Source organism: Nyctereutes procyonoides, unplaced genomic scaffold, assembly GCF_905146905.1.
Source record: "Nyctereutes procyonoides isolate TBG_1078 unplaced genomic scaffold, NYPRO_anot_genome, whole genome shotgun sequence".
Lineage (NCBI taxonomy): Eukaryota > Metazoa > Chordata > Mammalia > Carnivora > Canidae > Nyctereutes > Nyctereutes procyonoides.
The window spans coordinates 12,086,738-12,102,975 of NW_026575040.1; the positions used below are offsets into that span (position 1 = coordinate 12,086,738).

At 48.5% G+C, this 16,238-nt stretch overlaps 1 protein-coding gene across 3 annotated transcripts in view; it reads left to right on the plus strand.

Annotated features, from left to right (window-relative positions):
• DAPK2 (death associated protein kinase 2) overlaps positions 1-3,643 on the plus strand; it is a 125,575-nt gene extending 121,932 nt beyond the window's left edge. For all 3 annotated transcript variants that reach the window (XM_055319790.1, XM_055319792.1, XM_055319791.1), the window contains one exon: positions 3,020-3,643. In XM_055319790.1, the coding sequence (XP_055175765.1) occupies positions 3,020-3,100 (81 nt within the window). In that variant the 3' untranslated portion in view covers positions 3,101-3,643. The remainder of the gene's footprint in view (positions 1-3,019) is intronic.
• The last annotated feature ends 12,595 nt before the right edge of the window (positions 3,644-16,238 follow it).

Here is a 16,238-nt window from a genome sequence, read left to right on the forward strand (position 1 = left end):
TAGGTACATGCAGTGCTCACTTCTTGGGCAGCATTCTGGGGTGGCCTGGAGCCCGGGGATGGAAGGGAGCAGGTGGGTCCTAACTATTTCCCGCTGTTCTGCTCAGTCCTGTTCTCCTCTGTGCTGTGCGATCAGCAGAGGCTGCTTGTTCAGGGGGACACCTGGGGTGGTGCCAGGAGGGGAGCAGTCCAATGGGGCAGCATGGGCTTCTGGAGGATCCTGAATCCATTCCTGGTGGGCCTTCAGAGGGACTGCTGCTGCCGCTTCACTGCCCCAGTCCCTGAGGACTTGTAGCCTGCCTTGAAGACTCTGAGTAATGAGACCACCACAATCCATCCAAAATGTATTCCTGACAATCCAAAGATCTACTGTAGAATCAGAGCGTAATATTCGTTTTTCAGTTTTTCCATTTGCTTTGCTTTCGATTGCCATCAATAACAATAACAACAATAATAATACTTAGATGATATTTGACTAGCTTGTTAATGTTTATGTACATTTATTTTTTAAAGATTTTACTTATTTATTCATGAGAAACACCGAGAGAAGCAGAGATATGGACAGAAGGAGAAGCAGGCTCCCTGCGGAGAGCCTGATGTGGGACTCAGTCCTAGGACCCTCAGATCACAAGCTGAGCCAAAGGCAGATGCTCAACAACTGAGCCACCCAGGTGTTCCAAAAGTTTTTTTTAAAGATTTTATTTATTTATTCATGAGAGACACAGAGAAAGGCAGAGACATAGAGGAAGAAGCAGGCTCTATGCAAGGAGCCCAGTGAAAGACTTGATCCCAGGACCACAGGATCACCCCCTGAGCCAAAGGCAGACACTCAACCACTGAGTCACCCAGGTGCCCCATATATACATTTAAAATGAGGAACTCACACTGGTCAAGAGAGTGGACTCTGGAACCAGACTTTCAGAATTCATATCAGCCACTTGCTAGTTATGTGACCTTGAGGAAATTACTTAACTTCTCTGTGCCAAAATGCTATCATGTATAAAATGGGGTTAACAACAGGTCCTATCTCATAGGGTAGATATGAGGATTAAATGACATATTCTTAGAGCCTGACATTTTAAGTGCTCACTGTGTAATATCAGTTATTATTGTGTAAAATCTCCTTGGAGACCTTAAAATGCAGTGCCAGTGCTTCAGAATGCAGTGTTAGTATTTCGGCTCATAGAGGTGCCCCGGATAGATGCTCCCCGCCACTCATCAAATGTGGTGAGGCCCCAGAAGTGTATGGGATGGGAGAGGTAGGGACAGAAGTGGCTCCTGTTCAGGAAGAGCAGCCACCTGAGACAGATGGGATAGTCAACCCAGAACAATCTCAGGACACCCAGCACTCGGGCTGCATTCCAGGACCTGGCACAGCTCCTCTCTCGCCCCCACATCCTGGGATCCTCTTTCTTCAGCAGAAGTTCTTGTTGATTCTTGCTCTTGTTTTGAGGATTTATGGCTCCAGAGGCCCAAACCAACTGTGTGGCTTTGGCAAAGCCATGTCCCTTCTCTGACTGCTCTCATCTGCTATTCAAGGGGACTGGACTTTCCCTCTGAAAATCCCTGTTAATGACAGGCAGACTTTCCCCCAGCTTACTTTTTCATTGTTTGGCTCTGACTCATGCTAAAAAGTTGCTATTCAGCAGAGCCTGAGTTATTTTTATTGTGATAGCCGGGCTTGGTCCAGGATGTATTTGGCTAAAGTTAATCTTGACCTTGGATTTCCAACAGGCTCAGAACAGGGGAAGGAGAGAGAGAGAGAAGGCTCTGGGAAGGTACATGGCACATAAGTTGCTCTGATAGAATGGAGGCTGTGGGGAGACAGGACCAGAGAATAATTAGAAAGAATATAAATTTCTTTCTTAATTTTTGTCCTTGTGCAAACATTTAAAATTAGCCCTCTTTTTACTTAAACACTCAGTGCCATCAGCTCAGTGGCTCATTCTACAAGTGGAAAAGGAAAGCTTGGGTCCCAGACATCTATTATATAGTTTTCCTAAAGGGAATTTCCTTTCAATAATAATGATGATATTGTTGTTGTTGTTAATAGTAATAATAGGTCCTTTTGTTCAGGCAGCCTTAAAACTGAACATCCAAAAACAGATTTTTTATGACACACAAGAGTCTTTCTGAATTAGTACCTTTTAAAATAAATTTTAATAGTGTGATTAGACTGATGTGGCTTGAATAAAAAAGGGCCTATGACCTCCCTGACGGCTTCCTTGAGCCTGGTTTAGCCATGGAATGCACTTTACTCTTTTCCTTTTTCATAAAGATGGAGCACAGGAGCCATGTCCCTGGAAAACTGGCAAGGCTTGCCAGAGATACAGCCTAAGCTAGTCAGAGCAGAGGGGGTGTGGCACAGTGGCCGTCAGAGCCTGGGGAGGACCCTGTGGCTCACCCCTGTCTCCCATTCTCTCTCTAGGCTGAGTTCAGGAGACCCGTCAACCCACAGAGCACTTATCTAAGTGGTCTTGGTTATGTGACAGCTACAAAGAACACCACCTGTCATCTTCATTATTATTATAATTTGGTTTCTCCTGGGGCCTGGTTTCTCCTAGATACACTGCCTACTTTCCTTCCTCCTGGGAAGGAGGCCTCAAGGCAGTTGGTCTGGCCCCGTTTTGGGTCCCTTCCCACCCCCACCCAATCCACTCCCAGATTCTGGACAGAACAACATTTGCCTCAACATCCACCTCCCTGGCTTTTTTTCTGTTGTTTTAAAGATTTTCTTTATTTATTCATGAGTGACACAGAGAGAGAGGCAGAGACACAGGCAGGAGAAGCAGCTCCCTGAGGGGAGCCTGATGCAGGACTCAATCCCAGGACTCCAGGATCATGCCCTGAGCTGAAGGATGACTCTCAACCACTGAGCCACCCAGGCATCTCTCTACCCCCCTGGCTTGCAGGCCCCTGACCCAGACGTATCAGCCAGGCTGCCCAGCACAACCCCATCCCTGGCCACTCATGACCCTCTTGCCCTGGGCCTCTTTTTCCTTTTTTTTTTTTTTTTCCAGAGGAATTGTGAGAGTGACACAGAGGAGGACATTGCCAAGAGGAAAGCTCTCCACTCCCGGAGGAGGAGCAGTACCTCCTAGTGGGCCTGGATCTCTCTGTGAAGACTCCAGGTCCCCACTCATCACCAGCACCCAGGCATTTCTGCATCCATGAACACTTTGCAAGACAGATGTGCCTGTAGGATTCAGAAGAATTTACAGAGGAACAAGGAGCCCCCGGGAGCTCTGGTCATCTCCTATGGAGGAGGCCTCTACCTTCCCAAAGCTCTTATTCTCATAAAACAGGCTTTCACCTGTCTGCCAACCTCAGAACCTGCAGTGGAGGTGTGGACTTGAGAAGACAATGTAAATGAACATTATCATCATGGGGGAAGGCCAGACTCGGGCAGGTTACCTCACAGGATGAGGGAGTTCAGACCTAGCGTGGTCAAAGACAGAAGCCTCCCATGTGGGAACAAGAAGAATGAATGAAGTGAGCCTTAGAATGTGAGGGATCAATTCTGTGACCTCCCAGAACTCACATGCAGTCTGCATGTTGGGCTGACCAACACAGTAGACCTTCTAAAAGCAGCTCACTGTATTGTAATTTTTTTTCATTTTTTATTAAACTTCTGATTTACCTGATGTGTGGCTACTTTTAGGGTTATCCCCATCTGGTTTTCTTTAGCTCAGGTGCCTATGACTCAGGGGGAGCACCCAGGGTTGGGGTGCTGAGTGGACAGGGCCTCAGAAGGTAACAGTGAACCATCCCCTCTGGACATTAGGGTACCTGCATTCTACATCCTTCCCTAAAGGTTTTCAGCCCCCTCACATCAGCACAGATGCAGTATTAAATGCCTGTGCCCCCTCCACTACTACTACCCTCACCATTGCTAGCAGGGGCTCAGTTGTGTCTCTCAACCCCCAGTATCACAGAATATGACTATATTTGGAGATAGGGTCTTTAAAGAGGTAATTAAATTAAAATGAGGTCATTGGGGGTGGGCCCCAACCCAATGTGCTGGTGTCCTTTCAAGAAGGGGAGATAGGACACTGAAGAAAGACCGTGTGAAGACACAGGGAGAAGGAAGCCATCTACAGAGTAAAGAGAGAGGCCTCAGAGAAATCAACCCTGCCAATATCTAGACTGATGGCTTCTAGAGCTGTGAGAAAATAAATTCTTGTTGTTTAAGCCACTCATCTGTGCAGCTTTGTTAGAGTGGCCCTAGAAAATGAATACACCTGCCAACTGTGAGCAAGATAGGGGCAGAGGACTTCTTCTTCTTCTTCTTTTTTAAGATTTTATTTATTTATTTGAGAGAAGAGAGAGCACAAGGGGTTCTTGTGACCGGGCTGAGGGAGGGAGGAGAAGCAGACTCCCAGCTGAGCAGGGAGCCTGACATGAGGCTCAATCCCAGGACCCTGGGATCATGACCTGGGCCGAAGGCAGATGCTTAACTGACTAAACCACCCAGGTGCCCAGGGCAGGGGACTTTTGAAAGATGTGGATGGAGAAGGGAAAAGAAGGACCCACAGGGAGGGGCATCTGGGTGGCTGTCTGCCTTTGGCTCAGGTTGTGATCCCAAGGTTCTGGGATCAAGTCCCACATCAGGCTCCCCACAGGGAGCTTGCTTCTCCCTCTGCCTATGTCTCTGCCTCTCTCTGTGTGTCTCTCATGAATAAATAAAATATTTAAAGAAAGAGAGACCCACAAGGAGAAAAGAGAGGAAAAAGAGATGGGTTTCATGGACCCTGGAAGGAATACAGTAAAGGAACCTTAATGATGTAGAAATCTGGGCCCTGCTTTCCAGGCCAAAAGAATGATGACACTGACCAGAAACCCAAGAGCAGATCCTTAGAAGCCAGAGATCAGGGTGAGTCATTGAGACTGAGAAAGTATGTGGGAAGAGGTGGGAAGAAAGGGAAAATTTTGGAAGGTGAGTGAGGGAAACGTGAGCCAGAAAGAAGAGAGAGCAAGGAGAATGGGCAGAAAAGAAAGGGCCTGGGGAGGAAGGGAGGTACCCTTTCCTTTTATCAGCAGCAGGTTTGAAGCACATGGTGCAAGGGAGTGGGCCACACTGCCCTCAGCCAGTGCGTGGCTCCAGAGCAAAACGGCCCCACAGGAACAAAAAGGCAACCCAGTTCTAGAAAAGCCCCCAGGCAGAATGGGAGTGGGCCTGTCAGGGTGTTGGGGATGCTCTGTAGCTAACCTGTAGGTCCTGCGTGTCCCCAGCTCTTAGGCAGAACCAGCTCCATGCCTCACTGCAGCCTCTGGAGGACAACTGAGGCTGGGAACCAGGTCCAGGGCCTGTGAGGGGCTCTCGACGGTGGCTGGGCACATCAGTCAGCAGAGAATGTTCTGGAATGGGCTAAGCGGGAGCTCCTTGGAAGTAAAGTATGGTAGAGCGTGGGGGGTCTGCCTTCCTGCTGGGAAGCAGAGCAGTGACTGGTGTTGACAAGCCCAGCCGTGAGTTTCCAATCATGACCATAGAGTTAGCCCTTTGGAATCTATGCAGCCCAGCCACTGCCCTTCACTGAAGAGGAAACTGAAGCCTGGACAGGAAGTGACCAGTCCTATATCACACAACAGATTTGTGAAAATGTCTGATGAAAGCCCAGACTTCCTGACTCCTGGCACCGTGCTTGTTCCTTCAGTTTGGTGAACTGTGTCAACCTTTAGTGAAACGTATGGACATTTTACTTTGCCTCATTTTAAACAAGTTCTCGTCAGGCCTTTCCTGTGCCCTGCCTTGTACTTCACTCCTGGAAATGGATGACGTTGTGACACTTGTTCCTGTCCATCTTTTCACAGTAAAGGATACTGCTGCCCAGTGGGGACATCAGTCAACCTCCATGGGCTGTGAGTCAGTCAATGAACTAGTATGTACCTGGCAGTGTTCTAGATGCTGGGGTTTGGAGAGTGAACAGGACAGACATGGTACCTGCCATGAAAGGGTCCACATTCTTCTGTAAGTCCTGGGAATCCAGGACTCCCACCTGCCCACACTGCTCCTCCTAGGCCTCTTCTCATCCAGGCTCCTATCAATCAAGACCTGCTGACTGAGTCCCCTCAGCCCAGCTCTCTGGGGTTCTAATGGCACCCATTTGGTTTCCCAGATCCCTTGGGAACACAGGGCCAGGTAGAGAACAGAGGGGGGCCTTTGAGGGCCAGCAGCCAGAAGAAGCCAGGTGCCCATGCCACTCCCATACAGAGGCTCAGTCCCTGCGGCCTCTGTCCTGGCAGATGGCTGGTGCCCTCCAGGTGTGAAGATGAAGGGAGCAGCTGGCAATGGGAACCAAGTATTTAGGCTTGGCTCTGAAAAAGGATGTGCTGGCCAGCTGACACTTCAAGACTGAAAGACACCACAGTGTACTCTGAGGTGAATGGAATATTCCAGTGATAAAAGCTGTGCTCAGTTAAAAGGCAACTCTTCAAAGAAATCTAAGGGAGCCCTGCCCCAGAGTGTCTGCCTGTGTGTTTGCAGGATGCCACATTAATATTTCACAAATGCACACATAAATATTTTAGAATACTGTGTTTTAATGTCAATCTCACCAGCCTTCCTGACTCCAGATCTTAGATTGCATTTGCCATTTCCACTCACATATTTATTTGGTGAAAACCTTATTTTGGAGGTGAACCACAAAATCTCTGTGAAAGAAAAGTCAAGCCCTATGCTCTACAGACACCAAAGTAGGTAAATGTGAAAACTAAACTGAGGACTGAGGTATTGCAAGGAATTTTATCTGGCGCCGGCTTGTAGAACTTTCTTTCCACCTGGTTCCCAGCAACATGTCATCCCAACATTGTTCTGTTCGCTGTAGCTGGACCCCAAAGAATAATGCCTTCTTGGGTAGTCTGCTAAGAGGATCCCACTCTAAGCAAACCTTGATGGGCTTAAGGATGGGAGCAATTGCAGGGTAGTGAACAACGGGTAATTGACATTTCAAAAAGCAGAAACACAGTCAGTGACCTTGCACTCATAGTTTCTCTCTTCCTGTTTTTCCATTTCTCCCACTAGTTCTCTTTTTCTCTGCCACTCCATCCATTCACAAGTCATAATATATAGCTGAAGTACCTGTTTTAGTAGTGTCTTCACTTACTGAATAAAATTCATGTTCTCAGTTCTTAATCTAGGAAACAGTTGATTGTATTATCTAGGGGGGAAATAATTTTGTAAGGATTTTCCCCCCACGGTGGATCAGTGATCTCCACCCGTGAGCTAGAAGAAAGCCAAGGGGAAAAGAAAACAACAGAAGGTCACAGTAATTTTTAAAAACCTGTTCTGCAAGAGGAACACTTCATAGATAGGCTTTATACCCTCTTCATAACCTTATAAGGGGAATAAGAGCCTCATTGATACAGATGAGGAAGCTGAGTCTTGACAAGAGTTAAGAAATTTGCATGCAATCACACAGCTTGAGCACTTGAGATTTAGATTCTGCCCGGTTTTGCCTACCGGCCAATCCACATTCTTCTCTACCATTCCTGGAGACAACAGTGTGGAGTGAAAAAAAAAGTACCCCAGAGAAGCACGTATCAGTATACTATGTTTATAAAGCTCAAAAACTATACCATGCATCTTTTAGGAATACAGGCAAATATGATAAAACTACATGTTAAAAGCAAGGCAATGACCTCGCTCAAAATTCAAGGCCAAGCTTACCTCTGGATGGCTGAGGTGAGGAGGCACACAAAGCTGAGCGCTAGGCTGTTGGAGCCTTCTAGCCAACACTGAGTTCATGGTGGGCTCACAGGAGTTCATCATTGTGCTTTCTTACTTATATATATTAGTTATCGACTCTTTTGCATCTATCAGATATTACATTACAATAATAAAGAAAGAGGAAGTGGGGTGAAAAAAGTAGATCCTAATGGTCATCAGGTCATCAGATGCCAGAGTGGACAGGACATGCGGCCTCATGGTGACTATCCCTGAATGTGCCTTGCCCGTTGAAACTCATTGACAGACTTTTCTCTGTTCTTTTACTGACACCTTGATCAGAGCTCATCCTGCTACCCTGTGAGAGTACCTGGGCTGGATTAATATTCCTATTTTAGTTTTTAGAGAGAGCAGGAGAGCACAAGTGAGGCAGGGAGGGACAGAGGGAGAAGGAGAGAGACTCCTAAGCAGGCTTCACTCCCAGCACAGAGCCTGACGTGGGGCTTGATCTCACGACCCTGAGACCATGACTTGAGCCAAAATAAAAAGTCAGATGCGTAAACAACTGAGCCACTCAGGTGCCCCATTAATACTCCCATTTTAAAGAAAAGGGGCAGAAAATGCCTCCTGCCCCTCCCAGCACCACCTCCCCAGTCATCACCTCCCCTTTGAAGTTTGCCTAAGGACTCTCGTCTGAAGACATCTTCTGAGCCCAAGTAGACTGAGCTTGCCAGCTCTTGCTCTGGGTGTCTTTTCATATCCCTTTGAGTTTAAATGCAGAAGCCAGACGGGATTTGAAAAGCCATCTGGGCCATTCCCCTGTTCTTGGGCAGGGCTGCACTTGGGTTTCTTCATCTCATTTTGAATTGAGAGAAGGTGATCCTATGCCTTTCATCAATTCCCTTTTCTGGTTCTTTTTTTTTAAGATTTTATTTATTTATTCATGAGAGACAGAGACGAGAGAGAGAGAGAGAGGCAGAGACTCAGGCAGAGGGAGAAGCAGGCTCCATGCAGGGAGCCCGATGTGGGACTCGATCCCGGTACTCCAGCATCACACCTGGGCTGAAGGCAGGCACTAAACCGCTGAGCCACCCAGGGATCCCCCCTTTTCTAGTTCTTATCAGTCCTAATTATATCTTACCACACTCAGAGCCAGAAAGCCTGGGCAAAGTCCTGCCATTTTTCAGCTGTTGCATCTTAATCTTGCCATTCAGCATTTGTGGACCTTGATTTTTTTTTTAATTTATTTAAGTAATCTCAGCACCCAATGTGGGGCTCGAACTCATGACCCCAGGATCAAGAGTCACATGCTCTACTGACTGAGCCAGCCAGGTGTCCCAAAACCTCAATTTTTTTTATCTGTGAAATGGTGATAATAATTTCATTGTTACTTGTCATGTGTGCTTGATTGAGACCTCAGCTTAAATGACACTTCCTGTGACCCTCCCCTACTTCCAGAAGAGTTTAGGTCCCCCTTCTGTAACTCCTCATTCCACCTTCATTATACTGATTAATTTTAATTAAATATTGTATGCATTTATTACAGTTGCCATAATAAAGTACCACAGACTGGTGGGCTTTAAACAACTCTGTCTTTATTTTCTCACAATTCTAGAGGCTAGAAGTCTAAGGTCAAGGTGTCAGCGGGGTTGGTTTCTTCTGAGACCTCTCTCATTGGCCTTTTCCCTGCAGCTCTGTGTCCTAACCTTCTAACACCAGTCATATTGGATTAGGAACCCCCATATGACCTCATTTTACCTTAATTACCTCTTTAAAGGGGTGTTATACCTCCAAATAAGGCACAGTCAAAAATATTGGAGGTTGGGACTTTAACATAGGATTTCGGGGAAGGGAGGGAGGCACAATTCAGCATATAACAAATACTTCAAGAATTACTTGAGGTTTTGATGTCTGTCTCCTGTGGTAGGACATACACTTCATAGGAGCAGGACTGAATCTCTCCATTTCCTGTTTTCTGTATAGTGGAGGCTCAGTAAGTATTTATTGAAGGAATTAATGAAAGGGGGTTGTCTTTCCTTGGTTGACCCAAAATGGCAAGTGTAGCTGCAGGACCTTGGCAAGAAGCCAAAACAGAGCCCTCACCACCAGGCAATGGGCAGCCACCCTTTCCCGGTAGGGCCATCCCTCATGGACTCATCAGGTTCAGTGCACATTCAGGCCTTGCAGGCCTACCATGCATCAGACTTTCATCTGGCCTTAAGGGATGGATAACCTTCTGGTAAGAGAGGAGGAAAGGAAGGTATGGGTTGGTGTTCTGATTTCTTGCCCTTATGCTTTTTCATGATTGGACTTTGGAAACTTACCAAATAAATGAAAGAGCAAAACTTCTTTTCCAGGTGCTGAATTAGTAGTGTGATGAATTACCCCTCTCTAGTCACTATGACCCTGTTTCTAGGTCAGAGACCCAGAGGCCCCTGCCAAAAAGCTGGTAGCCACCTTTTAGGGTTGGAAGATGTGTTCAAGGTTAAGCATGGAGGACAGATCTGACTCTGACCGAGTTGTTTAGAAGTGTGTGTGTGTGTGTGTGTTTCTGGGTGTTCCCAGGTATCTGTATGTGTGCATGTCTCTGTGTGGGTATATTTGGATGTGTGTGTGTACATATATCACTGGATGTGTCTGAATTTTCTATGTGTGTCTGTCTTTGCTTCTGTGTGTATGTATCTGACTGTGTGACTAGGTGTGTCTGGGTGTATGCATCCATCTCTGTGAGGGTATATCTGGATGTCTGGCTGTTGTCCAAAAGGACTCATGGGGAAAGTGCCTCTGAGCCCAGGCTTTACAGCATCTGTTCTAATACTGTCAGACCTCTGAGGCTGGTCTAGTTGACATTCCAGGCGACAGGGTTGAGGACAGCCACATCTGCTGAGTCATAAGGATGTGGGCTGCATGTGTTCACAGTTGGGCATATCTCCTTTCACACACACAGGGAGGGGAGATTTCAGATGGGCTGGCTGACCCTGCATTCTTTCAGAAGGTCATGACCTCAACCAGCTCCAGAAAGGAGCGGAAATGAGAATGTTCATGAGACCTAGAGGTTGGCCGAAGGCAAGCTGAGACCTGGGTGTTCTCCACCTGGATCCCCTGGGTCATGGCTTTCTCAGGCCATTCCAATAACCAAGCTGCCAGCTTTGAAACTGACTGATGGGCACTTCCGGGTGAGGGAGGAAGCCAGGGCAGGTTGTCTTGACTGTTACAAACAGTAGACCTCACCAAACTCTTAGAATCAGAGCTGCTCCTGGAACACCCCACCAAGCCAAGAGTCTAGACTCCAGAAAATCCTTTTCTTCCCTCTTTAAACCAACTGATAAGCAAACAAATAAACAAAAAGCACTGCAATGGTACACTTAGCCAAAATGCAATCAAGTGAGTCTTTCAAGCTTGTCTGATTCCAACAGTAAAATTCAGCCCCCCACCAACCAGGGATGGCAGGGGTAGGAAGCCTCGGTCACAGGCTCATTGATTGGAATGGGTTTGATAGGATCTTTCCCAAGAGCAGATGGGAAAGGGCAAGAGGACATGTGGCCACTGGTATATACCTGGTAGGGCATCACAGGTGGGGAAAGGGTTTGAGCAGAGCATGGGATATACACATACATGTACTGAGCATTCTCATGTGCCTGGTGTGGTCCTAGGTGCTATTCCCAAGGATCCCAGGTGGGCACAAACCTAGAGATATTCAGCTTACCCTGAGATAAGCTGCTTCCCCTAGCCTGTGAAGCTGCAGACACAGGTGTGGGTGAGGTGAGGGAAGTGGGTACAGGTGCATCAGGAAGGGTTAATCCTTCTGAGGAGGCCTAATCAGAGGAGGGAGCCCTCACCACCAGTCATATCTTATATTCAGTGAAGGCCATGGACAAAAACTCATGCTTGCCTACCATCACTCTCCTCGGATAAGGTCCAGCCAGCCTAGGAGCCATGGGGGGTAGGTTCTAGAATGTAGGGCCAGCTTTCCTAGGGAGAGCAGGGCCTGAGAAGGAGGTTGGAGTGGTCAATACCTGCCTAACTGGGGACTTCAGCAACTTTGTAGGTGCTCACCCAACCTCACTGAGGGTGCCCAGAGGTAACAGGGGGCTCATACTCTCCTGGTAGGACCCTCAAGAGCTGGTGTCCAACTGTTCACTTTATTCCAAGTCCTTTCTCAGGTTGAGACCAAATTGGTTTTCCTGAAGATCCATTTATCGTCTGGTTCTGTCTTCTGGGGTCACATGCATTTAACAAATATATGTAGACAAAAGTCCACATCCTTAGGAAGTCCACAGACCAGTGACAAGGACGGCTGTTGCAGAGGGCAGGATGAAATAGGAGCTAAGCTGTGAGCAGAGGGGGGAGTCTTTTGTCCTGAAGGATGGGAGCCCTGGGGGCATCTGGAGGGGGAAGCAGTATAGACAGGCATTTTTTTTAAGATTTATTTATTTATTTATTTATATTTATTTATTTATTTTATTTGAGAGAGAGAGAGAGAGAGAGAGAGAGACAGCAGGGGGAGGGGCAGAGGGAGAGGGGAAGGCAACTCCCCATTGAATGCAAAGTCCTACATGGGGCTCCATCTCCTGACCAAGAGATCATGACCTGAGCTGAAATCAAGAGTCAGAGGCTCAACAGACTGAGTCACACAGGCGCCCCACAGACAGGCTTCTTTAAGGGGATTTGTGTTTGTGGAGGGGCTGTGGGGGCCAGGCCAGGAACAGCTGGAGCAAAGACAGAGCCTCGAGGACAGAGCAGCTGCTGAGACCATGGAGGAGCCTGGCACGGTGAGGGCCTGGTGTTGGAGGGGAGCTGTGTAGGCCATGGAGACTGGGGCATAGAGGCCTTGAACCCGGACCTGGGCCTTTATTCAGTGAGCGATGGGGAGTCCAGAGGTTTTGTGAGACTTTCTCAAAGCTGTGATTTACATCAGATCTTCTCTAAGTGTGGTCCCTGATCTGTAGCTTCAGCATCCCGGTGCGGGGGGGGGGGGAGGGTGTTCCTGTTAAAAATGCAGGTTCTCAGGCCCCACCCCAGACCTCCTGAATCACAAACTCTGGGAGGGTGGAACCAAATGATCTGCTTTAAGGGGCCCTCCAGGTGATTCTGATGCAGCCTTTGGAAAAAAAAAAAAAAAAAACAGAGGGCTGAGGGACGGGTGCGGGCGAGGGGTCTGGAGAAGGGAGAGCGGTCAGGGCTCCTGGACTGACCAGCACTGGCAGGAAGCAGGCCTGGCCTGGCCATGGGGCAGGAAGCATTTGGGTTCCAGTGGCAGCTCCTCACCTTCTAGCTGCGTGAACCTGGGCAAGACTTGCATTTCCTGGGCCTCAATTTCTGCATCTTTAAAAAGGAGTCCCAGCTGCAGGACAGTAGGAGATCTCACCCCAACCCTCTCGGGTTGCCCAGGACCTGAGGGGTTTGATGGGACATGGGACTTTGAGCGTTGAACCCAGGAATGTCCAGGGCAAACCAGGACAGTGAGTCACCCACCCCCTGTGCAGAGCCCAGAGAGAAACACTTCTCACAACGTGTATGGAGGGGATGGGTGGAGAGTGGGGTTCCTCAAGTGCCCAAGCCCATTCTCAAGTTGACAGTCCCTATTGTCACCTGTTTCCGGTGCCCAGTGGGGCTGGCCGGAGCCCCTCCCAAAGGCCTCTGCCCTGCTCTGGCTCTGGAAACCAGCAGAAAGGGAGATGGGGCCTGGGCCTAAGGCAAGGACGAAATGTTGGCTCCCCATGGCCATGTCACTGGCCCAGTGCCTGGGTCACATGAAATACAATATGGCTGACGTCTCTCATACTCTGCTGATGCTGCTGGAGGCTGAAAATACCCAGTGCCCTGGCCTGGGCGCCTGGCTGACTCTTCTGGGCCAGGAGTGGGGGTGAGTGGCTGTGGTGTCTGTTTACCCTACTGCTCTGGTCTCAGCTGGTTTCTTGCCACTTTAGCCAGGGCCTGGGGGCTGGTGTGGTGGTTTTACAGGCCTCCCACCTCTCTCCTACATGGTGAGTTTTTTTCACAGGGAACTGAGGCGTAAATACCAGATAGAAAAGTTACCTGTGGGTATTTCAGTGAAGTGGGGCGGCTTCTTTCTGAAGACCCCATGGAACCTCTCCATGTGTTTTTGCTGAGGACTAGGGATGGATTAGGGTGATTTGTTTAGGCCTGAGACCCAGAGCCATAGAGCCTGTTTCCTCCGAACCTAATAGAACTGAAGTCACTACGAAGAGAAAGGAGACATGTCAGGAGGGACCTAATGTCTCCCTCATTCTCTTCCCCTTTCCTGCTGGGTGGTACTATTTACCTCGTTCTGCTGCTGGGATGCCTTCCACTCCTTCAGGGTCGTCTCATGAGAAAACTCTCTGGGGTTCAAATGAGGCTCCTGACTCCCAGCCTGTACCCTCTCCTGCAGGGGAGTCAGGCCTCCAAAACCTGCAGGCCCTGCCCGTATCTACCCCTCTTCCCTGGAAGGAACCATCAAACCCAGGCAGGAGATGCGAGTCTCAGGTATGCAAATGCTGGATTTGAGGTCAGGCCAGGCCTCCAGGTTTGAATCTCAGTTCTGGCACCTTCTTGGCCAGGTGACTTTCAGCAAGAAATCGAACCTCAGGTCTTCCCTCTCGTAAATGGGGATGACAATATGTTCCTTGTGGGGCTGAAGTGAGGTTTATAAGAAATGAACTAATGTGTGTAAGATAATATCATAAGCGCCGTAAGTCCATTGCACTCAAGACGTGGTTCTTGCTGCTACAACAGTCTGTCTTGCTGATGTCATACAGAAAAAGAATAAGTACATAAATGAGAAAAGTGGACAGAAGGGAGAGGAGGACACTCCTTGTAGTATTTCTGCCCCTGGCTACTGCTCTGGTGACTGCAAAGCATGCAGTTGGCAGGTGTCTTAATGTGAATAAGCGGCCATACCTCTTACTCTTATTAAGAAGCCATGCCTCCTCCTCGGCTTCCCCACACTGTGGGCTGGGTGCGTGGTCCCCATTGCCTGCATGCAAGGCAGGGTTAGTTAGGTCTCACGGGCCAGCCGTGAGGCACATTCTGCTTTCCACACATCTGTGCCCCCTCCCCGCCAACCAGAGCCCCACACCCCCATCGTGACCACCACCACGTGCAAAGCTGACTTACTGCCCAGCTGGCCCTCTTCCTACCTACCTGTGCCAGGAGCAGTTTGGGTAGAAAAAGCAACGACAACAATGGCTATGTGCCAGGTGACTTGCATATATTATCTTGAGTCTTTACAACCATCCCGAGGAAGAGCAATTGTCTATCTTACAGGTGAGGAATACCAAGGCTCAGATAGGTGGATGACCTTTTTAAGACTGTATAGCCAGGGAGGAATGAACAGGAGAGTCCAGGTTCAAATTCAGTTCTATGTGGCTCCAGAGCCCAAGTGCTTTGCAGCACACGATGGGGAGAAGACTCAAGGTGCAAGTCAAGATCATCTACCTGGGACTGGGGCAAGCACCTCCTCTTGCTGGTCCTCAGTGTCCTCACCTGTGAATGAGGTGATGCCTAAGGTTAGGATTTTTTTTTTTAAGATTTTATTTATTCATGAGAGACACACAGAGAGAGGCAGAGACAGAGGCAGAGGGAAAAGCAGGCCCCTGGCCAGAAGCCTGATGTGGGGCTCAATCCCAGGACCCTGGGATCATGACCTGAGCCAAAGGCAGATGCTCAACCACTGAGCTACTCAGGTGCCCGTACTTAGGATTCTTTTCTAGTGGTATCCAACCTCTTGAAGGTCCTCTGCCACCACAGGTACAGGGAGCAACCAGGTCAGAATCGTGACACAGGTGACCTTGGGATTTCCCACTTTCCTCTGCTGAGGCTCTTCCCCTGGCTCTTCCCCACTGTCAGGTGGCCTGGAACCAGTGTTCCCCCTATCTGCCCTGTTCTCTGAACATTTCTTCCCACAGCCTAAAATAACATTTTTTCCGTCTAGTGTCTCATCTCCCTGAGTTCTGGCATCTTTGGGAGGGAAGCTAAAATACTAATCTGAATTAAGGGTTAAGGGGCTAGTGGGCTTTTGAGTTGGATGCTATCAGAAGCCTCTAGAAACAGTGTCTTAACCCAAAAGAGCAAGTGACCAACTGAATAATTTCATCAAGGCCTCTCTGGGTGTCTTCACCTTCCTGCACATTCGCTGTGATTTTTGCTCTATTTGGCACTCTCCTCGGGCTATGTGCTCCCTGAGGGCAGGGTCTGGGTCTTGCCCCCTGGCCAGAGGAAGTGCTTAATGCAGCACCCAGGCCTCCTGGGAGAATGACTGGAACTGGATGAGACCTGCCTATGAGATCTGCAGCCACCTCCTGAGTTCACTCCCCTTATCAGCCAGGCCAGAATTTACTCCCTGGTAGATAAAGGTGGAAGGAGGGAGGGAGGGTGTTTAGCAAGACCAGAAGCATACAGATTTCTTTTTCTGCAGTCTTTCTGATCCTGAATCCTCCTGGCAATATGGCCACAGTAGCTCCCAGGAGCTAGGCTACCCTCTTTTGGGCAAGGGAGTGAATTTATGAAGAAGTAACCAAAGGGAAGAGAATGAACATTTATCAAATTCCTGCTATGTGCGGGCATTTTTCTAG